The 24,085-nt window shown below is 54.2% G+C and overlaps 1 protein-coding gene across 2 annotated transcripts in view; it reads left to right on the forward strand.

The window, feature by feature from the left end:
- The window catches only part of KCNC1 (potassium voltage-gated channel subfamily C member 1), a 43,674-nt gene that overhangs the window by 9,463 nt on the left and 10,126 nt on the right, over positions 1–24,085 (forward strand). For both annotated transcript variants that reach the window (XM_084773311.1, XM_084773312.1), the window contains exon 2: positions 22,579–23,512. In XM_084773311.1, coding sequence (XP_084629437.1) covers positions 22,579–23,512 — 934 coding nt within the window. The remainder of the gene's footprint in view (positions 1–22,578; positions 23,513–24,085) is intronic.

Below are 24,085 nucleotides of genomic sequence, written 5' to 3' on the forward strand. Positions count from 1 at the left end.
CACACTAAATAGATCACCAGCCCAGTGGCAGGCTCAGACTTGGGGTACCACTGCTTTGGGGTGTGCTTCTCTAGCTCAGTGGACACCAGCTATTGCCCTCTCCCATTGGCCCTTTTCTTGGCCATCAACCCCCAGGGAGCGGCAAGACACCATCTAGAGGGGACCTGTGGTGTCAGACTGTATTTGAGAAAGGGCTACGGTAGAGGAACGCTGTGTGGGACAAGGTAGGGTCTTGGCACTAGATGCCATGGAGACTTAAGAATAGTTGCTGCCAGGGTGTCCTACCAAGGCTGAGCCTTGAGAGCTACCTGAGGTGCTTCAGGAAGTTCAGATTTCTGCCTTATGTCCTTGAAAGGTTCCATTCGTAGAACTGTCCATGCCCTGGTGACATTAGTGCTAGCTCGCATGGGGGGATTCCTGTCATGGGGACCACATAGGTGGCTGCTGTCCCAAGCAGAGCCCCTTGACCAAAGGCAACATGGCTGACGGGAGTTGGGTTGGAGCTTACTAGAAATGAAGTCTTGGGCTCCAGCCCAAATGGCCTAGTCAGAACTCGCATTCTAACAGGATCCCAGGATGACTCGAGTGCACTGGAGGCCGCGGGGTGCTGAGGTCATAGCCTAGGAGGGAAGTGTCAGGACCCGTGGTCTTCGGGGTAGTGTGGGTAGGTTGGCTGTTCTGTGACCTCGCTTTTCCGTGTTGCCTGGAGGTGCGATCCCTTCGCAGCAAGGGCCTCTGTCCAGCCACTCAGGCACAAACTTTTGAGGGAGAGGGAGCTGTCCTCGGGGAGTCTTTTCTCACATGCCAGCTTCAAACACATCCAGGGTCTCCCCCACAGCGCTCCACCTTCTCTAGCTGCAGCTGTTATTTACAGGGTAGCTTATTGCTGAGGCTTTCCGTGCCCCTCACCTCAGCTCGCGTCACCCCGCCCCGCCGAGGCCCTTCTCTACAGGGTGACCAAGGCCCCTCTGACCCATGGGTCCTTCCTTCCATCACGCTCTACGTTTGGTCCCCCACAGAGGGGAAGCCTAACTCTTTCCAGGGACTATAAGTGTCTGTAAGAATGGCCCCCCACAACCTTCTTTCGTATGCCCTCCTGCCCAGGTCCCCACTCACTCTCCGCCTCCATCTTGCTTCTCTCCCGATCCCACCCCGCCCCCCTCTTAGGCATCACAGTCTCAGTTGGACGTTGACAGTGCTATGCGTCCTCCTCACTCACCTTGCTTGTTTGTTCTCCTAGCGTGTAGGTTCCACGACCTCTCTTACCAGCGGGGGCATCCCTTACACCTAGAGTGAGGCCTAGAACAAGATGGGTGCTAAATAAATATTTGTTGAAGGTCAAGTAATTTGCGTGTGGGTGGGGGCAGCAGTGCACACCGCAATCCCCGCACTCAGGAGGCAGAGGCACAGGCAGAGGCAGGAGGGGCTCCAGTTGGAGGCCGGCCTAGGCTACATAAGCAAGGCTTCTGTCTGAAAACAAACACAGCTATTGAATGAAGAAAGCAAGCGTGGGGACCCGAGTTCAAGATCAGGGAGGGCTCCGTGCCTTTGGGTCCACCCGTCACCGAGCGTTTTCCTTCTCTGCCCACCTGGGAATCCCGGGTGAGCGGTGAGAGACTGATGCAAAACTCAGACAGGGGATGGTACCCTCTGCTACACCGGGCACCCCAGGCCTGCAGATGAAGGCGTTTCACATCTGGGGCCCCCCGCTCCAAACTCCTGTCTCCCGCTGCATCAGCCTGGGCACTCCCAAGCAAAGTTCCAAGACCAACACACACAGCTCCCAGGTCTTGCAGGTCCCATCACTTCTGGGACTGTCCTCCTCTTGAAGGCCAGCTAGGTGTTCTGCCTTTCCCTCTGCAGCTTCCTTGCCCACCCCTCCCCCCCCTTAACCCCTTTCCTCTCTCAGCTGTGTTTGTGGGAAGTTCCAGGTACTAGTCACTGGATTTCAAAACAACCCCTTTTCTGGAAGGCCTAGAAAGAAGGATTTTTTTTTTAAATCCCAAATTCCCCTACTCAGAGCCTCAGATATGCATTCAGTAAGATAAATGTGGACCAACCCTCTACCAGCAGTTCCAGGCTGTTTGACCCTGGCGCTGTGACTCCAAGTCCCATCCTTTGCTGAGCGCAAGCCTCTCGAGTGGGGAGGCCCGGGTTCAGGTCCCAGCCCCACTGCTCCTCAGCTGTGTGACCTTGGACAAGTTCCCTAACCTGTCTGCGCCTTGAGAGAAGGCTATTAATAGCTCCTGACTCATAGGGAAGTAGGGAGGATTAAATGTGTTAAGCACCCGGGCCAGAACCCAGAACCTAATCAGTGTTTAATTACTGTGGCTTTCATTATCCTCTTCACCAGCTTGTGGCCCTAGAAGACCCAAACCTTTACCTGTGTCCCACATGCTTTCTTCTTTGAATCACAAATCCCCTAAAAAAAAAAAATACCTTTTCGAGGGGTCACCTAACCTACCCTGGCCCCCAGGGCCCTATTTCCCAGACTCTGTCTCTCAGATCTACTTTTCATGACGTCATGATGACAAGCCTGGATTCTCCCATGAGACCCCTGTGTACAACAAGCAGGTCAGTCTCCCAGTCTTTTGCAATGGGCTGCTCCTCCCTGCTCTTCTTCCCTCCCTGGAGGGAGGTGAGAGAACTTTCCGCCTGCTGGGTAAGAGGTGGGGAGGGCAGGCAGGCGGCTGACTTCAGGCTCTGGCCAGGAGCCAAATTTGGTGACCTGAGATGCTGACAAGTGTGCCAGTGTGGTGGGCCTGGCAGCAGGCAGAGGAGGCCGCACCCCTTAGCTCCAAGCACCATAGCTTCTTCCTCAGGGAATGCTCAGCTCCAGGGTGGGGCAGAGGTCCCTTGACCCTCGGAGCTATAGGATCCTGAGACCAGGGACGAGGGCTGCCGTCGGTGCCAGTGGACAGTGCCCGTTCTCAGCCTGGGCTACCCCGTCAAGCTGACGCCAGGCTGCGTGGGGACAGGCTAATATTAGCAGGGCAGCCCCAGACAGCTGAGCTCAGGGGGCCTCCGGAGCCAGTCTCACTGTGCCCAGGCTGAGGCCACTGCAGCCAGCGACGTGGCAGACAAGGGAAATCTCCCTAGCCTCTGTGGGGCCTCAAATGCCCCGTCCACCTCTCACCCAATGGCTTCTAGCCCTGTTCCTACCTTCCCCATAGCCCATGGCATCCCATACCTTCCCTTTCCGCCACCATGGTACAGGAAGGGACCCCTGTATCTCACCTGCATGTATGGAACCTTCCAGGGCTACTGTTAGTCCTTTGTCTTTACTTATTCATTTATGTACCCGGCAGATATTGAGAAGCACCTACAATGTAGTAGGCATGGCTGTCCGTGCTAGGAATCAAGCCAGAAACAAAACTATCAGAAACCGGTACCCTTGGAACCTTATATGCCAGTGTGAGAAACGCAAAAGAAAACAGTGAATATGCAGTGTGCCCAAGGGGGACCGATGGCACAGAAATGGCAATTTTAGCAGAGGTGGTAGTGAAGAAGATGTAGGAGAGAGCCACATGACAGCTGGGCAGCAGAGCAAATTAGATGTGCAGAACGTGTGAGCAGGCAGGCAGGCATGTTGCTGGGGCTCTTCGCACAGCAAAGGCATGTCCAGAGCCAGGGGACGGTGGTAGGTCAGGAAGCGCTGTGCTCCCCACAGCCTTCCTGCAGCGTGGCAGGGGATGAGGGTTCTGCCTTGGAGTCCTCCCCAAGCCTGCCAGCCCAAGAACCCATCCCTCTCCATTGCGTGCAGCACCCTCCTCTGCCCCCTCTCCCTCCTCCATCTCCTCCTCCTCCGTGGCCACAGCAGCCCACACGGGCAGGCTCTTCTTTATTGTAGGGAGCTCCTGCCCGGCTATTTAGTAACTTGTGTCTTCTCTCTGAAGACCAGCCGTGCCTAGCTGCCACCAGACTGGGAGGTTGAACCGGCTCCAGAGCTGGTGTGAAGCCAGAGGAGAGCTGGGGATGGGTCCCGGCAGACAGAGCCGCATCGCCGCTCACAGAGGCTATGGGGCACACTCGCTTTACTGCCTGCGTGCATCCGGGATCTGCAGGTTAGAAGTTGTGGCCTCTGAAGTACTCAGCTGCCTTGGCTTACTGGTGGGAGGGGGACAGAAAGCCACTCTGTGGCTCCAACGAAGTAAGGTACAGAGCTCTTCAGAATCCCTGTGGCCAGCACTGGTGCAAATTAGATCATTGTCACCATTTCTTCAGGAAGGTGTTTTTTTTTTTTGTTGTTGTTGTTTCTTTGTTTGTTTGTTAACCGCCCCCTCCCCGCCACCCTCACCCCAGGGTGTTCTGAAATCACTAGCCTTGGTGGTTCTTAGAACACAAGACCTAATGTCTACAGACGAGGTTGGTGTTACTTGAGTGACCTCTATGGAGCCCCAAGTCGGCCTGATGGGATGGTTCCTCATGACCTGCCTGCCCTCTTAGATGGTAGAGCCCCGCCCCCCTACCCTCCACCCCCTCCCTTGAGTCTTGTTGCCACGTCAGGATTTGAAACATACTCCAGACCAGAGCTGCACACCAGGGCCAGTAGCGTCTCACTCATTAAAGATGAATTTGTATGCTCGACCTCACTCCAGGGGCTCTCTGAGCAGGTGTGAGGGACATGGCTGCCTGCTGGGCCCCATGGCAAGCCAGCCAGAGCCCTGGAGTGAGGGCCACAGCTGGCCTCCCATTCATTATCCGCCAAAGGTGAGGCCTGTGCAGGGTGCTTTCTCCCGGAGCCACGGATACTTCTGACTTGGCTTCTAAGAATCCTCCACGTTGCTGCCCAGCCAGTACATTTCTGAGCCTTCATTTCCTTAGCTGTGAGGCATCCATAGTGGGGTCGGAGAACCCAGTACAACCAGCAGCAGAGAGAATGTTCCTAGTAAGGCCATGTGTGGGGAGAGACCACCATGTCGAGGACAAGGGAGTGATGGGGAGTGAAGGGAAGAGACAGAGCAAGGGGAAAGGCCTTCGGCCATGGCCAGGCCTGGATTATAGCATCCCCTCTGCCTTGGTATGGAACTGAACAGATGACACCTGACTGGACCCATTCCTCCAAGTGATAAATGGGGGTAGGACTTTGTATCCCATGGTGGGGTGAGCTTCTGAGGAGCAGAGCTCCTGGCCTGGCTCCTGGAGGCTGGGCTAGCATTTACCAGAGGCCAGGGTCTGGCAGCACCACACAGGCCTGGCTGAGACTCTTCAGTATACAGTGAGGCCCTGACTGAGCTACAGAGACGCAGAATGTAGAAGCCTGGTGGCCTCACAGCCTCAGGGCCGTGAACCGCCATCCCCAATGATATATTTAGTGGCACAGAGGTCACAAATGCTAGGACTGGCTTCCCTTCTGGGCAGCAGGAGTTGCGTCTCCTGAGGCCTGGCTGTCACCAGGCAGATGTATCTTTTTCTCTCTCGGTCTGGGGATTTGAGTGCAAGCCTGGGAATTAGGAATCATGGCAGACTCCCTGTGACCTCAGCCCGCTCTGAAGCTTTGGTGGCTCCCCCTTTGAAATCCTGTGCACGCTGCTCTTACAACTCACCTACCCTTCATCCACAGGCTCCTCAGTGTCCTGTAGCTCGCCCAGCCTGCCTGCCCGCCTGCCCTTGCTTCCTGTGTTCCCTGGGACAAGGGTGTCCTCGCTTCGTTTGTAAAATGGATGCATCCTCAGAGGCAAGTTCTGGTTACCCCTCCTTTGTGGAGGGGTTCCCAAGCTTCGCCCCTGAAACAGCATGCTCTGTCCTTAGTGCTTCCAGAGAATGGTCCCATACCACAGCCTTCTACATGCTCTATCTGCCGGGGCACATGTTTCTTGCACTCAACAGAAACCCAGGAAGGTACAAAGTACACCCAAGACCATGGAGTGCCTGGACAGGGCAGGAAATGAACAGATCTCTGGGCCCACTGTGTGTTTGCCCGTTTTATCGACGAAGGAAAAATGAAAAAAAAAAAAACACCACAAAGTAAAAGGTCCAGAGAGATTAACTTATTTATTCATCTGGTTGGTATTTAACGGAAGGTGAGACCCAGGTCTCATTTAGAAAGCTGTAGTCATCGGCAGCTGTTCTTTCTTGCTGTGGGATGTGGTGGTTCCATGGTCAAGGGTGGATATGTTGGATAGACAGGTGAAAGAAAAAATTAATAAAAAGATGAATGTGTTAGTGTGTGTAGATGGATGGATAGAGGGAGGGACGTACAAATAGGTGGACGCACAGCTGGGCGGGGAACTAGGTGAAGGGTGAATGGGTGGATCAGTGGGAAGATACACATGGATGGGTAGGTGGGTGGATGGATAGACTGATGGAGAGATGAATGGATAGATGAAGGGATGAAGGAATGGGTGGGTAAATGGGAGGACCAGTGCATCTCTTGTGAGTGTGTATGTGTGTGCATGGGCATGGGTACCCAGTCTTCTGCACATGCACAGGGTCAGAGGAAGACATCTGGCTTCCTGCTGTCTGAATGGGAAGATTTCTGTTTCTGGCCTTCAAGGCTAAAGAGGAAGTCCTGCCTCCCATCACATGAAAACTTCCGAGAGAATGGGTTGGAGGCTGGTCTCTAAGGCCTGACCCACTCTCAGAGGTGAGGGGCCCTGATGGGGAAGAGAGAGAGCCAGGCTCAAGCTGGGGAGGTGTTAGAAGCAGAGCCGCGTGGCAGGGACAATCCCAGGCTTTGTCAGGCCCACTGCCCCACAGCCACTTGAGGGGTCTGGCCACGATGAGCATGCTATGATTTCATTCTGTTTTGGGGGGGTGGGGGGGGGCTATTTCTCCTGGTGGCCAGCCTGGGTGAGTAGTGTAGACAGTGCGAGGCAGGGGCTGTAGCACTGAGAATGAGGTCTTCCCGAGGCCCAGGAAGACCTCGGTTAAACTAAATTCTACCATCTTCCCGTCCCTTTTCCTATCATCCTCACACTATGGCAATGACCCAAGACTTGACTCCAGTTGCCTGGCAAGGGCAATAAAGGGACCGTGGGCCTGGATGACCAATCAGTGAGCCTGGCAGGGCGTGCGTGAAGGCTTTGGTGCTGCAGCCTGGAGCGCGCCTTTCCAGCTGGAGCTAAGACTGTTCATTTGCACAAAGCACAGTAATGTGAGCCTCAGCCACCTCCCCCCAGCTCTGTTCCAGCATTCCCCAGCACCCCCTGCGCGCGCGCACGCACACACACATACACACACACACACACACACACACACACACACACACACACACACACGCACTGGCCCTGCAGTCTCCCTGGGAAACCAGGTCCCACCGAATGCCTGGTGCTCAGCTAACTGCTGATTACAGTCATGGCTGTGGCTAAGTATAGCTCCTGTACACACAAGACCAAGACAGCAAGGGAAAGCCTTTGCATAGAAAAGCCCCACGCGCAGACACCAGACAGCCGCACACACGCTCCCACACTCGCACACAGCGGTGGCCATGTACATACACATGGACACATACTTGCACCAACACAGTGTTTCCTCATTGGCTCATTCATTCAGTAAATGTCTGTTGTGGGGGGATAGGAGTGTGGTCAAAAGCAAATGTGTGTGTGTGTTTTGTTTTGTTTTGTTTTGTTTTGTTTTTTCGAGACAGGGTTTCTCTGTGTAGCCTTAACTGTCTTGGACTCACTTTGTAGACCAGGCTGGCCTCGAACTCACAGCCATTCACCTGCCTCTGCCTCCCAAGTGCTGGGATCAAAGGCGTGTGCCACCACGTGGTGCGGCCAAGCAAATGTTCTTGAGCCGGAAAAAACCAAACAACCAAAAACCTGAGTTTCCAGTCCTAACTGTATCGTCGCTTCCCGCTTCTGCAATCACAGGTGACTTTACTTAGCATCTTCGACTCTCGGTTTCCTTTGTAAAGTCGAGAAGCAACCATGGCGGCCAGGGAAATGCCTCAGTGAAGAGCACTTGCTCTGCACGTAGGAGGACTTGAGTTTGAATCCCCAACACCCACATAAAAGTTGGGTGTGGCCAGCAAGCAGCTTTAACTCAGCTCTGCGGGAGGTGGGGACTGAAGTCGGTCTGATACTTCCGGCTGCCAGTGTAGCTCCAGGCTCTGGGAAGAGACCTCATCTCAAGAGAACAAGGAGAGTAAAAGAGTAAGCAAGACACCAAATTCCTTCTGTGACCTCCATGGCACTTACGAACATGCATACTCACATACAACACACACACACGGGAGGGCGCAGCACAACTATGGGTGAACCTTAGAGTTAATGTAGGTCTAAATGAGATGAGACCCGAGGTATGTAAGGTGGGTGTGGCTCAGCGTGTCACCTCTAGGAAGCACCTACTGTGTGCCTGACCCCGTGTTGGCCGCATTATCCGAAGCTGTTATTGCTGGAGGAGGTTATGTAATGTGATGCCTGGCACACAGTAGGTGCTCAGTCAATATAGTACTTTGTGACCGAACGTTTGAATGTTTGACTGCTACATCAAAGGGTGGGCCAGATGTCCTCTGAGCTGTCTCCTCCAAGGAAGCATCCACCCACATTGGTCCATCTCAGGCCAGACAGTCAGTCTGTGGCAGAGCCCAGGCAGTTCCCATGAGCCAGCCTGTCAGAGTGGGTGGTGCTCGTTCACTCTGCAGCCCCCCCGGAACTTCAGGCAGCTGGATGCTGGACCCCAAACCCAGAGCTAGCTCTGGCCAACTCCTGGTCCTAGCTTCATCAGACACAAGATCCTCACGGGCTCTGGCAGACCCTGGTGCAGATGCCCGGTAGATTGGGAGCTCTGGCTTGGCACAGGGCTGGTTTGCATTTGCTGAGAAAGGAGCCTGGGTCCAGTCTGGGTACAAAACAAGCTTCAGGGTTTGGAAATGCTGTCACTGTCTGTCACTGTTCCCAACCTTTGAATAAACCGACTGTTAAACTGCCCAGGCCGTCTCCTCCCATCACACCTCCTCAAAAGGAAAGTGACATTTCCTCGTGCTTTTTAAAGCCTGGACTGGCTGGGCCAGGCCTGGCTGTGGGGTGGAGAGGGAGTGGGTGGCCCTGGGAGTCACACAGCCCTCGTCTCTCCTCACCTTGAGTGATCTCAGGATGCTGGGAATAGACAGGGTCTCATCACCCTCCCGTGCGTCCCAGATTCCAACGCCCGGACTTCGGAGTCCCAGCTCTTATACCCGTACCCAGGCTTTGAATTTCCTGTTCTATTCCTGTTCTGTCCCGTAGATGGGCCAGACGCCACTGAACAACCACATAAACACCTTCAGTGGATCAATGGTGTCCTCACTGGAAGGTACCCTGCTGACCTTGTGTCTACCTCCATGGGTGATAACATGCCACGCTCATGACTGCTGGACACTGGTGTCTTTGCACAGTTACTATTCCCACTGTCCAGGAGATAAAAAGGACTGAGCCCATTGTATATACGGTGTGCCATCAGTGAGCACCCCAGTTGCCAGTACAGGCCGGGGTCTGCCATTCAGTCCCCGAACCATCCAACATGTGGGGGCTGCATGTATCTGTTTCCCATGGGGGCAAGAAGAGTAGTTAGCGATGGTGTCTGTGGCCACCTGAGCCACAGATTTGTGGAGAAAGACAATCCTTTTACAAGTTTGGAGACAGACGTGCTGTCACTGAGACAATGCCGGTGTGGACACAGACAGCAGTGGTGCCTGTGAACCCATGATTGTGTGTGTTTCTTGTGTAGACAGAAGTGATGGTTCGCCTCCTTAGAAGGTTATAGGAAGAAACTGTATCTGACATGCAGACAGGGGACCAACACACACAAAGCAGGACGTGTGTGTGTGTGTGTGTGTGTGTGTGTGTGTGTGTGTGTGTGTGCGCGTGCACTCCCAGGACAGCCTCTGCACAGATGGAAAATGGGTTCATGACTACCAGTGCTCTATGGTTTGGGGACGGTCTCCTTCTTTCTCCTACTAATTGGAAAACGTGGCTGGGCCTTGAGGCATAGGCAGGCAGGATTTGTGGGGCCGCCTGCCTCCTCAACTTTGGATCCTCATGAACACTGAGTGAGAAGATGTGAAACACTAAAAACACCCATCCGACTGGACTCCGAATGTGGGTGAATGTTATCGTATGTAAAGTTCAGCTCAGCAAAGCTGGAGGGTTAGTGTAAGAGTTAGTGTTAGTGCATGCATCATACCCTGGGAGGGAAGAGGAGGAAGGGAGGTCAGCTTGCCGGAAGCTGGCCCAGATGCTAACCTCATCATATCGGAGGGAATGGACCACAGAGATGCTAAAGAAGGGCATTCTAGGCAGAGGGCCTGGCCGGTGCAAGGCCCCCCAACCTGAGGATGCACATGATGCGGGAAGAACCGAGCGCACCTTGGTAGGAAGGGAGGCTGCAAGGGGACGGAAGGCTCAGCTCAAGCGGGCGTCTCCCACAGGAGAGATGGGAGCCCTTGCTGTGCTCTCTGTAGAGAAGTGACACCACTGGATGTGGACAGCAGCAATGTGAGACATTGGAGAGGAGTCCAGAGACCATGGCCACAAGCCACAGGAAAGATGATGGTGTTGGGGGAGGGGTGGGACATGGGTGGCAACAGTGGGCGTGGGGGGTGGGGCTCAAGGTGGTGATTGGGTTTAAGAGGACCACCAGGATTTACTTACATGGGAGGCGTGACAGAGAGAGAGAGAGAGAGAGAGAGAGAGAGAGAGAGAGAGAGAGAGAGATGTGGAGGGTGACTGCAAGGTTTTTGGCAAGAATGTCCTGGAAGGATGGGATGGAGAAGCCTGCGTGGCGCGTGCTCGGGAGTTTAGCTGCCAGGTTCAGCTTGAGCGAGCTGCTAGGGCGCCACTTGGGGGATGCCAGGGAGGTGGGTGCCGGAGACCTGCATTCAGGGGGGAAGAGCTGGGCTGGAAAGAAGCCTTCTGGAATGTTCTGTGTAGTGTTCTCCCAATGGGAGACAGCATGGGAGTCGGAACTGAACCAGCCCAAGGGAGCGCAGGGGAGACAGAGAAGGAGTCGGGAAGTCTCTCAGAGGCATCCTTCAAGAGTGAGGCTGGGAGCAGGGTGTGGAGAAGAAGCAGTTGGAGGAGTGGGAAGACTATCTGGCATCTATGGGGTCCCCAAAAGTATAATAGAGGGGACTGAGTGATCAGAAGCAGCTGGTGGTACAGGAACCCCCAGGGACATCTGGCTCCCTTCTCTGCTTTGACTGAGCTTGCCCACCCTGCGGTCTCTGTGCGCACCCAATGCTTCCTCTTGGAAAGCTCTCTAGCTCTAGGGCTGGTGAAAGGCCCCCTGGATAGCGTGTACACTCTCCTCTGGGCCTTGTCACCATATATAAGGTGCAGGGTTTTTTTTTTCTCTACATGGCTGCCTAATGAATGTCCTCGTACTTGCCAGAGACACAGCTGTGTGTGCTTCCCCTGTTGTGAGTGTCCCGCACAAGCTGTAAATCTCCAACAGATAGTGACACCGCAGGAGCACTCACCAGTGGTCCCTCGTGGCCAGTGTTCACTACCCTTTCCGTGCCTGCCCTCCTAGAATAACCTTTTATTCCACCCTCTCCTAAACATGCGCACGCGCATGCACGCACACACACACAGAGTCAGGGTCCCATATCACATCAAGTAGACACTTGAGAGAGTTTCCCTAGTGGGTTTCTGATAAACTCCTTTTCTACCTCTTCCATGGAGCTCAGAGCCTCAGTTTTCTCATCTGCACAATGGGAATGATTGACACTACACTGGCCCAGTGTGTGTGTGTGTGTGTGTGTGTGTGTGTGTGTGTGTGTGTGTGTGTTGTTCACATGAGATTCAAACTGGAAAGATGTGTGATGTATGGTAGAAGGCTGTATCCACTGCCACCCTGATAGAAAGAAAGACTAATGCCTTCCTTCTTTCAAGGGCAACTTGAGATAGATGTGAAAACGATGTGCAGAGAGAAGTGCTGCGCTCAGCACAGGGATTCTTCTGGAAAGCTGGTTTCAAAGCCTGCCCGCCACATCTAGGATGCGCCGGGTGCTGGTGCACATGTCTCAGGAGCGCTGAATCTAAATTTTCCTTTTCTGCAAAACGGGGGGGGGGGGAGGGGGGGGGTAAAATATTCCTAGAGAGAACCAGGTAATCTTGTCCTTTGGTGAGCATGAAGGATGGTGAGGCTCAACAGAGCTGTGTGCCGCTATGACCTGGCCTGTGGCTGGCTGTGGGGATCCAGAGGGCAGCGTGTGCCATCCCTGGCCACCCACTGTGGGTGCTCAACATCATGGGGCCTGGGACAGCATGAGGAGGCCGCAAGCTGGAGGCGGAGGAGGCCTTGTGCAAAGGTGCCCTGCTTAGGTGGGGTCGCAGCACCCCTAGGTACAGGCGGTCACTGTAAGGGGGCAGAGTGATGTGTTCTGTCTGCTCCAGAGGGCAGAGCTGGAGAGGAAGGGAGGGAGGTTGATTTAAACAAGAGGCCGAGTGAGTGGCTGTGTCGGTGACTCACTGCAGTGGTCACCAACATCTGTCCCCCGGTTCATTCCAGGGTCCCTCCAGAGGACACCTTACTTCCAGATCTGGGGACCGGCTCACACTTATTTTACTCTAGTCTGTGGTTTCTTTCTAGAAAAGACCCGAGGTCGGTAAGACATCCCTCCAGAGATAACAGATTAAAGCAGTGAAGGCAGGCCGGGCGTGGTGGCGCACGCCTCTAATCCCAGCACTTGGGACACTTGGGAGGCAGAGGCAGGCGGGTCGCTGTGAGTTCGAGGCCAGCCTGGTCTACAAAGTGAGTCCAGGACAGCCAAGGCTACACAGAGAGACCCTGTCTCAAAAAAAAAAAAAAAAAAAAAAAAAAGCAGTGAAGCCTTAGCAGAGTTCCCAGGCAGTCAGTGCAAAAGAACCGTGCAGGGTGGCTGACTCATGCGTCTCAGACAGCAAGCAGAGGAATACGTATACCGGGAGACAAGCTTATCCCAGTACCTGAGGAAAGTCCTATGTGGGACACTGGTGGACTTCTGGGTCTGACGTATTGCTGGAAAGACAAGAGCAGGCCACCTGCTGCCGCCCCTGTCTGTTTCTAAGTATGCTTTGCAGGAGAGAGTCCCTGGCCTCTTCTGAACATGGGGGGTGTTAGCGGACACGACAGGACAGTACAGCCACGCTCCTCCGAGGCCTCGTGTCACTCTGCCTGCCTGTGGCTGACAAAGGTTGGAGCCACACTGGAGTGTCCAGATGGGCTCATGGGGGTGGGGGCACAGCCGTGACTTGTGTCACATGGTCACGGCCATCTGGGTGTTTAAAGATGCTGATAGAGTGCAGCGAAGCACGGGGGCCACGGGCCAGAGTGGGGACTGTCCTGCTGAGGAGAACGCTGAGAACTTAGGGTCATGACTCTTCCCCCAGAGGCCTCATGCCTCTCTGAAGAAAATGTTTCTCTGGCTTGGCAGAGCTTTGTGTGTCAGTGAGTGGGAAACACCAGAAAAGCAGGGCCCACCAGAGACCCACTGGCTATTGGTGTCCTTCATCTTGGTGTGAAGGTGGCTCAGTCCCTACTTACCCTGTCACCTTGTTTGTCCTTCACTCTGAGCCTCAAGCCCGCGCCTCCCCAAGTCGGGTGCTCAATACAGAAAGCCTGTATCTCCATTGGGCCTCCGTCCTGAGGATAATGGCCCTCAGGGTCGGGTCTCGGACACACCTAGCGTGACCCATGCGGCACAGGCCATGAGGACCGCACTTCAGCTCCCGTGAGGACAGAGCTGTCTCTTGCTCGTGATCTGTGGTTACTAAGGCAGGTGGTGACAGGAATAGGACAAATTCGGGGGGGGGGGACCGTGAAATGCAGCACCGGTTTCCCCCTTTAACTGCCACTGTAGCTCTTCTCCCCCTCCTCTGGTAATTTGGGAAAAACCCCAAATGCCGTGTTAGAAGAGGAACTGTGGCCTGCCTCTTGTTCAAGAGAACTTGGCACCGGTAGTCTTGGTAATTTTCTCACCCTGTAATTCTTCCCTGAGTCTGGAGAAGTCCCGGGCCTCGGGGCATTTCTTCCATGCCCCTCGATCAACCATGTCTTAGCCCCTGCAGCGTGTTTATCCTTGTCTCGTTTTAAGGACCATATGACTAAATTTCCAAGGGGTTCCCACTTCTGCTGGGATTTGAACTCGGTGCCTCATGGAAGCTATGCCCGTGGCCTCTGCCATCTCAGATGTCCTGTTTCCCGTCTCTCTCCACGTGACACGTGAGTCGCATCTTGCCTCCCGAGTGTCAAATGCCAAATGGACCTGGGGGGCATCCAAGCCACCTGGGTCACAAATGAAAGAGCCTTTCTCCTCTTGTTCATATCTGGGGAGCCAAGACTCCTGGGGGGCAGGGGGCAGGGCTATGCGTTTGTACATCTACTTTCTCAGGCTCCTCAGAGCCTCCACAGCCAGCCACCCCTGTCATGCAAGCCTATCTCATCTTCTTTTGGCCCTCTCCCTGCCCCACCCCCAACCAGATTCCTCCTTGACAGAGCTCTTACTCCGGCTCTCTGTCCACACTCTCAGGGAGTCCGGGTCCACCCCTTTGTCCTTGTTGCTGAGCCCTGGGACCTTTTGCCCTAGCTTGTCAGATATCTCTTAGTCTGTGCCCTAAGTATGCAGCCTGACCCCCCTACACAGGCACCAACGTTGGCCCCTTCAGACTTTGTCCCTGTGTGATTTGGTCACTGAGCTAGTCATCCAGGTAGGACGTGGCCTTGGGCTGAGAGTAGACCAGGCCCCTTCCCACGGCTGTCAGCTGCTAGGCTGCTTTTGTGGGGGAGATGGGAGACACTCCGACACTAAGCCTCGGGCAGTGGTGGATGGGCCAGGTGGATGGTGAACTGGGCAAGTTGGGCAGGGCCGACCACACATTTGACTGTCTCTCTGCTCCTGCTTTCTCTTGGGCTAGTGTGCATGCTCTCTTTCACCTTTGCCCTCTCTCTGCATTGATGTACTTATTGTGTATGTGCACATGTGAGCTATGGCTTGCCCACAAAGGTCAAGAGAGAGCCAGTTTCCCCCCTGCAGCCATGTGTGTTCCGGGGGATTACACCTACATTGTAAAGCATGGTGGAAAGTAGCCTTCCATGACAAAGCACCTCACTAGTCCCTGTGTGCAATTCTTATTCCGTCGTTGTCACCTGCAAGAAATGGAAGCCTGGAAAGGGCTGAGGAACTATCCAAGGCCACCCGCTTGAACTGAAACTAGAGTTCAGACGGCTTGACTTCAAGGTCACGTCCTTTCTGCTCAGCTGCTGCCTCCTTTGACAGAAGGGCCTGAGCTGCTCTTGGCCCAGGGACGGGAAGGCGGGGTACTTGCAATCAAGAGTCTCGGAAGAGGTGGCACGGCAGGGCCCTGCCTGAGTGAAGGCCCAGAGCCCATGGTGACACCAGAACCTAGTGTGACAGCTCAGCGCCACTGTGGGTCCTGTCTCTGCTCTTCTCCAGAGTCTCTCTGCCTTGGGCCGCTCCCATCCCTGGCTATGCCTCTGTCTGCCTTGCTGCCCAAAGGGTGCCTTTCCACAGAAGACCTTGCAGGGTCACCTCTGTCTCTGTGTCCTGAGTTTCTGACTCCCACATTTCTACAGTGCTGAGACAGATTCAGCTTAAGACACCGTTAAGTTCAATGGTGTGATGGTAAGGATATGAGAAGAAATAGCCTTTTAAGGATTTATGCATGTTATGATTTAATAAAGCCCAAAAGGCGAAAGAGTCATCTGAGATAAAAGCACATGCTAACTCCTGCCACTTTCGGACTCTGGGTGTGTCCAAGGACAGGGTTATGAGCGGGTGGCGTCTGTCCTGGCTTCTGGTTTCTGTGGGGCATGAGCACCATCTTTCCTGACGGAGAATACTGGTGTGCTTGGGCCCAGGGCACAGAAAAGGACTCTGCATCGTGCAGGGCCACGCCTCTTGGCTGCGTTTGCTCAGGGGCTTTCCTCCACTCCTGCTTGTCTGGCCTCCTTCTCCTTGGGCTGGTGTATGAGTGACCATTTCTGATGTGGAAAAGGGTCTGGACTCTGAGCTGAGTCTTCGCTCAGCCACTGACACACCAGCCCAGCTCTCTCCAGAAGATGGTCTCCCCATGTGCCCACACACTAGAACTCACAAATTCGCACATATTCTTGAACACGTGTCCCCCTTGCAAACAAACACACCATAGGCAACACATGACCCATATATATGCACACTCATGCACATACACCACAGCTCATGCACAGCCCCATGTATGCATGCATGTATGTATGTATGCATGTATGCATTCATGCATCCATGCGTGCATGTATGCACATTCCATTCAATCCCACGTAGATGTATCCAAGCACCTCATGGGTGTCTCCCCAAGTATATTTCTCCAACACACAGGAGTTACACACTGCATACAGATGCTACTTAAAACTCTTGCTGAGCCCAGAGAGAATCCACATTCACTGGCAACATTCTTATCATCATGCACCCACCAGCTCCAAGTCACAGGGTACTTCCTTGGGTGCCTTCCCCAGCACACACACACACACACACACACACACACACACACACACACACACACCCCAGCTCATACCACCTCAGAACCCTGCAGGGAGCTCCTTCCGCCTACTGCTCCCTGAGCAGGTGCCAGCAAGGGAGGAATAGGAAGCAGGAGCAGAGGTCGGGCCTCGAGCAGAGAGCTGGGAACACCCTGGAGGCTGTAGATAAACAAGTCCGGAAGGCCAGACTTCGTGAGCTCGCCAAGCCTGTAGCCCTGGCCAGCCCAGCACACTGTGGGTGTGGCCAACCCAAGGAAGTCCAGATGAGTCTAATTCAGTTTCTAAACCCAACTCAACTGACAATTTATTTAAGACAATTGGCCGCCCTGCCTGCTCTGCATCACTGGCTTCCGATGGCTGGCATGCACCCCCACGGGGAGGATTCCAGGAGACAGGAAATCTGGCCTGCAGCTCCTGGGGGCCTGAAGCCTGGGCATGGCCCTGGTGAACCATCGTGGGCTCCTGCTACCTGCGACCTTGATCCCCCTCAGAATCTTCAAAAAGGACTAAGTCTGGCTCTCACTCTCACCACGGAGACTGGTCAAGGTCAAGTCAGCCCCTGCACGGGGTTCCAACCAGAGCTTGTTCCTGAAATGCAGCCGGTAAGGGCACAGGTCCCCTGAACAGTTCCGAAAGGCAAGCCTAATTTTCTAAAGATGACCGTGGTATAAATAATTGATAAATGAAATTCATAGCGTGTATTGGTCACTTCAGTAGATAGTAGGTTGCTTCTCCGATTTATGGTTTCAGGGGTGGGGCTGGGATAAAAATAGCTTGGTGATTTATAAACCGTCTTAAGTCAACAGATCTCTAGTAGGTTCGTCTGCCTTTACAGCCAACAGCTTCACCATCCTGGTTACCATAGAAATGGGATGCCTTGCTCTGTTGCTATGGCTACCACTTTCTAGAACACAATTGGTGGGTCTCATGGTTTGTGGTTCGGTTCTGGGGGGAAAAAATCCAAAGAACCAGAAACTACCAGCTTGTGTTTGTTTAGCCACCACAGCTGCCTTGTCCTGAATTGCACAGGGCAGCCGCTGTGCTGGCCAGGTTGGGGGACAGCTAGCTACCTCCGGGCTGCCTGATAGAGCTCTTCGTCCTCTAGTCATAGTCCCAGGGGGTGATCAGCTGTCCTGGTCCTGAGTACGTTAGGGCTCAGCTGCTCTGGGGAAGGGCTGGAAAAAGGAGCCAGCATCACAGGAATGGCAGTCTGAGGGCAGAGAGGCAAGGCAGGCTAGAGCTGCCTCAAGCTGTGGGAAAGTCAGTGCGCCCCCTAGCGGGGGGACAAGGGAAATGGGACAGAGGGCTGAGCAGAAAATGCAAGGGAGGGGCGCCAGAGGTAGAGCCTCTGGCTGAGTGCCTGGAGTCTGTGTGTGTTCTCAAAGAGGGGCGGGGATGGGGGATGTGTGCTGCTGCGGCGTTCCACCACTACTCCCTCCACGTGTCACTCCGGGTGTGCACATAGTACCGGAGTATGGCTGGTTGGTGTGAGGTGGCATACCTTATTAAGGTCTCTGTGGGTTACTCACGGCTTCTGTGTGTGGTCCAGACCCTGGGCTATATTCTCCATACGGATGCACTAGTGTCTGAATTTAGGGCATAGGCTAAGTGTGTACACTGAGTTATTGAGCCTGTGGTATGTGGGTGACCGTTGGGACACAGTTTGTATAGGGCACAGCTCCCAATGCTTGCCCCGTGAGTGACAGACACCCCAGCATTGCTCTGAAGCTTGCCGCCCTGGGCCTATTAGGCAGAGCTTGCCTCTCAATGATCACCATGTACTAGTCCCCCAAACCCCTTAGCTGTGCTCCCTGAATACTGTGAGGTCTTTTCCACCAGGGCCCCAGCAAGGTCGCAGGCTGGTTAGGATGCAAGCAGAGAGCACCCAAGGATACTCTCATCCTTGGTCCATCCTCCAAAGGGATGCTTCTGCCCCAGAGCTAGTGAGTCTGAGTACCAAGGCCTAGGATTCACTCAGGTGTGGCCGCGATCACAGCTAGTTGGGTCTAGTCACCTCTGCCCTTCCTCGGTGATGTGAGACTGCACAGGATGCTTTTAGGGAGTCTGGGAAGTGGGAGCCATATTCAACATGGAACCATCCAGATCCTGTCCGGGCCTGACTTCTCAGCAAAGCTCAGCCAGCTTGGGGGCGAAAGAGCTCATCGCCTATGTTGAGTAAACTTGGCCTCTGCCTCAACTCCCTTACTCTCTTTGATGCTTCTGTCTTTGTCCCCAAACCGCTCTGCTCCTGCCTTTCCTTTTGAACACAGTAGGACTATGACTGCCTAGTCTACCAAGATAATGCACACAGTAGGTCCCCTGAACTTAGGTAGTTTTTCCTCTCTCCTCCACACCTTGGTTGGGGCAAAGGGAGGGGCTATTTTGGCTTCAGCTGGGCCCTGGCCACCCTCCTACTAGCTTCTGAGCTTAATGGGACAATGGGGTGTCTCAGCACGCTAGTGGTTTCTTCCACAGCCCCAAAGGGATCCCCAATGGACCCAGAGGTCCTCAGGGCCTGAGCATGCTCAGTTGGTGATTTGGCCTTGTGGCCGCAGAGGCTGAGAAGGCAGATGCCAGGGAGTCTAGCAGGTGTCCTCCTGCTGATGGAGTCCTTCTGTCCCTCCTGATTGAGTCCTCCTGCTGATGGAGTCCTTCTGTCCCTCCTGATTGAGTCCTCCTGCTGATGGAGTCCTTCTGTCCCTCCTGATTGAGTCCTCCTGCTGATGGAGTCCTTCTGTCCCTCCTGATTGAGTCCTCCTGCTGATGGAGTCCTTCTGTCCTGCTGATGGAGTCCTTTTGTCTGACCATAGTCTGCTATTGCTTCCCTTCTTCTCTGGCATCTACTCTTCCTGCAGTGACGCCCAGGCTGTACCTTGAGCCTTGATAATCATGAGGTTTCCCATGCTAATAGTGTGTGTGTGTGTGTGTGTGTGTGTGTGTGTGTGTGTGTGTGTGTGTGTGTGTTTCTGCTATCTTCCTTAGTTATCTTTATTTTTTTGAGACAGGGTCTCACACTTGCCCTGGGGCTCACGGATCCAGCTACACTGATCGGCCAGTGCTCCTCAACTCTGGGATTACAAGCATATACCACCACACTTGAATCTTTTTTTAAAAAATGATTTATTTTAGTTGTATTTTATGTATACAAGTGTTTGCCTGTCTGTGAGTATGTGCACAACATGCATACATGGTACTGCTGAGGCCAGAAGAGGGCAATTGATTCACTAAAACTGAAGTTACGGATGTTGTGAGCCATTATGTAGGTTCCAGGAATTGAACCTAGGCCCTCAAATGAGCAGCAAGCGGTTTTCGTTGCTGAACCATCTCTCCATCCCAACGTTTGTCAGTCTTTTTGGTTTGGGTTTTGGTTTTTAGAGATAGGGTTTCTCTGTGTAGCCCTACCTGTCCTGGACTTACTTATAGACCAGGCTGGCGTCGAATTCACAGAGAGCCACCTGCTTCTGTCTCCCTGAGTGCTGGGATTACAGGCATGAGTCACCACGCCCGGCTTCCAACTCTGTTTTCTAACGTGGCTTCTGGGGACGAACTCCAGGATTCCTGTTTGCATAGCAAGCACTTTCCCAGCGGAGCCGCTGCCTCAGCCTCTCTAAGGCAATCTTAAGATCTGGCCTTTCCTCGACCTCCGTGTCCCTATGAACATCAGCACTGTAATGGGGCAAGTGATGCCGGAGTTCTGAGGGCCTGTGGGACTCCTGGGAGATCAATGTCCTGTCTGAGCTATTCTCACGAGCCTTTGGAAACACTAACGAGCCATCACTGGAGACAGTCTCATGGCCTCCCTGGGTGGTTGTAAGAGATTCCTTGAGGAGTGCCTTGGCAAGCTGCCTCCTGAGTACCACAGCTACCAGTGGGAGCCTCACCCCAGGGAAATGGCTGTTAATGGGGCACCAAGGAGGCATAGGATTTTCCACATAGAGGTATCTCTGGAAGAACGAACCTCAGGGGCAAAACCACAGGATGGTTGAGTGGTAGAGGTACGTGTGGGTACATGCAGGGTGAGGACCCTGAGAAATCAAGTGCAGCAGCCAGGTTACAGAGATCCTGCTATGCCAGGCTGAGGACCCCGGTAATATGGCAGCTGGCATGGGCAGGTCTGGGACCAGTAGCCACGTGGCTGAGACTGAAACCTAGATAGTGGTGATAGCAGTGGCCCCGTTGAGAGAGGATACAGGGGAAAGGCTGTGGCAGGGGTCACTACGGGGGGTGGGGTGGACCTGGCTTGTCCTTAGGGAGTCCAGGCTGGGAAGGCCAAGCTCCAGAGAGGTCTGGAGGGAGTCCAGGTTCAAATACACAGCAGGTGAGGCTGTGCCCTTCTTTTGCTTTGAGCACGCGGTGGTCTGGGAAGGGCTGCAGAGCTGTGTGCACTGGGTTGAAGGTGCATCACTCTTCTTGTCGCCTCCACTTTGCTTTCCTGATTTGTCCTCGTGCATCCCAGGTCTGGAGGAGCTGGATCCCAAGAGAAGAGCTTCCTGGGGTCAGAAGGCCTCTTCCCTGCCCCTCTCCCTCAGCTTTTGCCAGCCCTACATGCTTCCCGCGGTGGAGGAGGGGCTCGTATTTTCAATCCACTGCCTTGCTCTGGTCTCTGGGTGTGCCCTCCTCCTGAGCAGAACAGGAAGCTCCTTGAGAGCTGGACCTTTTTTTGTTTGGTTTGGTTTCGGTTTTCGAGACAGGGTTTCTCTGTATAGGCTTGGCTGTCCTAGGCTGTGTCGCTTTGTAGACCAGGCTGGCCTCGAACTCACAGAGATCCGCCTGCCTCTGCCTCCCGAGTGCTGGGATTAAAGGCGTGCGCCACCACGCCCGAGAGCTGGACCCTTATCTCTGTGCTGGTACCTGGCGAAGAGTGGTGGGGAGAAAGGATGGATGGGGGTGAACCTGAGGATGGTGAGGAAAAAGAAGGAGGGAGGGAAAAAACAAAAGAAGGAAGGAGGGGGAAATTTGGGTAGAGGAAAGTGAGGGAGGGAACAGAAGGAAGGAAGAATGAGTGGATAGATGGATGAGTGTGTGAATAGAAGGAAGGAAAGGGGGAAACAAGGAAGGGAGGAAGGTGGGGGAATGGAAGGAGGGGGAGGTTGATGGAACGAGGCAAAGGGGTTGCACTTGATAGGAGCCTGTGAGCAAGGGTTCTGAAAATGGCGTTGCTAATTAAACCACCAGTGTGCCAGTGCACCGTAACAAACAGCTTCCAGGGGGCTCGTACTGTCTGTGGGCTCAGGTAGCTTGCAGCATCACCTCCTAAGACTGCTGTCCTCCTAAGATGCTGTCCTCCTAAGATGCTGTCCTCCTAAGATGCTGCCTTTCCTGCTCTCCTCTCCCCTACCTGCACCCCAGAACACAGGTTAGAAGATCCACTTAGCTCTTTGGTGCTCAGATCCGTTGGCAGGTTGGGCTCTAGGGCCCGTGGTCTTGGTCAACCCTACCAAGCAATTCTGGGTCTCCCAGGGCGCACCCCTGGGGTGGAGGATGAGGCACCAGTATCAACCTAAACCAAGGCTAAGGCAACTGTTAGAGGCGCTTGACTTCCTGCTGCTGACTGGGGCGGGTGGGGGCGCTCTTTAACTAAACAGACCGGAGTCAAAGGAAATAGATACAGCCTCCAAGGAGCCAGTGCTAGTAGAGCAGTTTCCTTGTACCTCTTTGCACATTTCCGTCCCAGTGTCACAGTCAGTGTAGCTAAACACGGTGACAGGCACCTCTAATTTCAATGGCTTTAACACAGTACAAGCTTTCGGGGATGGGGAGCCGTCTTTCCTTTTGTTTTTGTTTCTCATGAGAGTATTTAATGACAGTCCACTCTAATGGAGCCAGGCTCCTTTTCTTTTGTGGTTCTGGGCAACCCTGGAGCATCAGTGTTTGGCTCGCAGTGGGGAAGGGCGAATGGGGGGGGGGGGGCGGCGCGGGGCAGGGATGCAGGCTTTGCTGGCCAGGCTCAGCATCAGCACTTACCCCCCAAGCTCCGAGGACGATAGCGTGGCACGTTGTCTTAGGTTGTGTTGGAAGGGCTCTGTGCATTGCCTGCCCGCCCCCATGTGGTATTGCGCCTGGACCCAACGCAAGGCACCCCAGGCTTCTTCGCTCTGAGCCAGAAGCCGTTACTCTGACACCTGTGTTTCTCACCCACAGTATGTGGCCTTTGCCTCCCTCTTCTTCATCCTGGTCTCCATCACAACCTTCTGCCTGGAGACCCACGAGCGCTTCAACCCCATCGTGAACAAGACGGAAATCGAAAATGTTCGGAACGGCACGCAGGTGCGGTACTACCGGGAAGCGGAGACCGAGGCTTTCCTCACCTACATCGAGGGCGTCTGCGTGATCTGGTTCACCTTTGAGTTCCTCATGCGCGTCGTCTTCTGTCCCAACAAGGTGGAGTTCATCAAGAACTCGCTCAACATCATTGACTTTGTGGCCATCCTTCCCTTCTACCTGGAGGTGGGCCTCAGCGGCCTGTCCTCTAAAGCTGCCAAGGACGTCCTGGGCTTCCTGCGCGTCGTCCGCTTCGTGCGCATCCTGCGCATCTTCAAGCTGACCCGCCACTTTGTGGGCCTGCGCGTCCTGGGCCACACGCTCCGTGCCAGCACCAATGAGTTCCTGCTGCTCATCATTTTCCTGGCCCTGGGCGTGCTCATCTTCGCCACCATGATCTACTATGCCGAGAGGATAGGGGCGCAGCCCAATGACCCCAGCGCCAGCGAGCACACACACTTTAAAAATATCCCCATCGGCTTCTGGTGGGCTGTGGTTACCATGACGACGCTGGGCTATGGAGACATGTATCCTCAGACGTGGTCTGGGATGCTGGTGGGAGCACTGTGCGCCCTGGCTGGTGTGCTGACCATCGCCATGCCGGTGCCCGTCATCGTGAACAATTTTGGGATGTACTACTCTCTAGCCATGGCTAAGCAGAAGCTACCAAAGAAAAAAAAGAAGCATATCCCGCGGCCACCACAGCTGGGATCTCCCAATTATTGTAAATCTGTCGTAAACTCTCCTCACCACAGTACTCAGAGTGACACATGTCCGCTGGCCCAGGAAGAAATTTTAGAAATTAACAGAGCAGGTAGGAAACCTCTTAGAGGCATGTCAATCTGATCTTTCACCTCCGCCCTCCCTGTAGCAATGATTCCAGATTCAGTCAGACTGCTTTCTTAGTTCCATGGGCGACCCAGGACCCTGTGCCCAATCTTGAGGTGTGGAGCCTGGGGCCCCAGGGAGATGCTGGGCAACCAAATCCAGGAGGCAAGAGCTTGCTGGAGGAACCTCGCTGGTGGCCCTGGGTAAGGAGGTTGGTCTCCCGAGTTCCAAAGAGACCCCCCACACACACCCCACCGAAGTCTGCTGAGGACTCGCTTCGCAGAAGCCTAGAGGCTGCTGCTTGCTTGGAAGGAGTTGAGCCTAAGTCTCTGACAGGCTACTGACCCAGTGGTGGGCAGGGAGCGGGTGGGGGGGATTCAGAGACACCATACAGCCTTCGATTTGGTCTTTAACACGGGCGCCTTCAGGCTGTGTAGACTGGCAGAGCGGTACATGAGATTTAGCAGCTGCGTCCCTGCAAAGGCGGCAGCCAGGGTTCTCAGCCCTAGCAGAACCAGTCTGAGTAGACTCCGGCCCTGATGCCGACAAGGTCCTTGCC

This window comes from Acomys minous (genome assembly GCF_964271855.1).
Source record: "Acomys minous genome assembly, chromosome: 2".
Lineage (NCBI taxonomy): Eukaryota > Metazoa > Chordata > Mammalia > Rodentia > Muridae > Acomys > Acomys minous.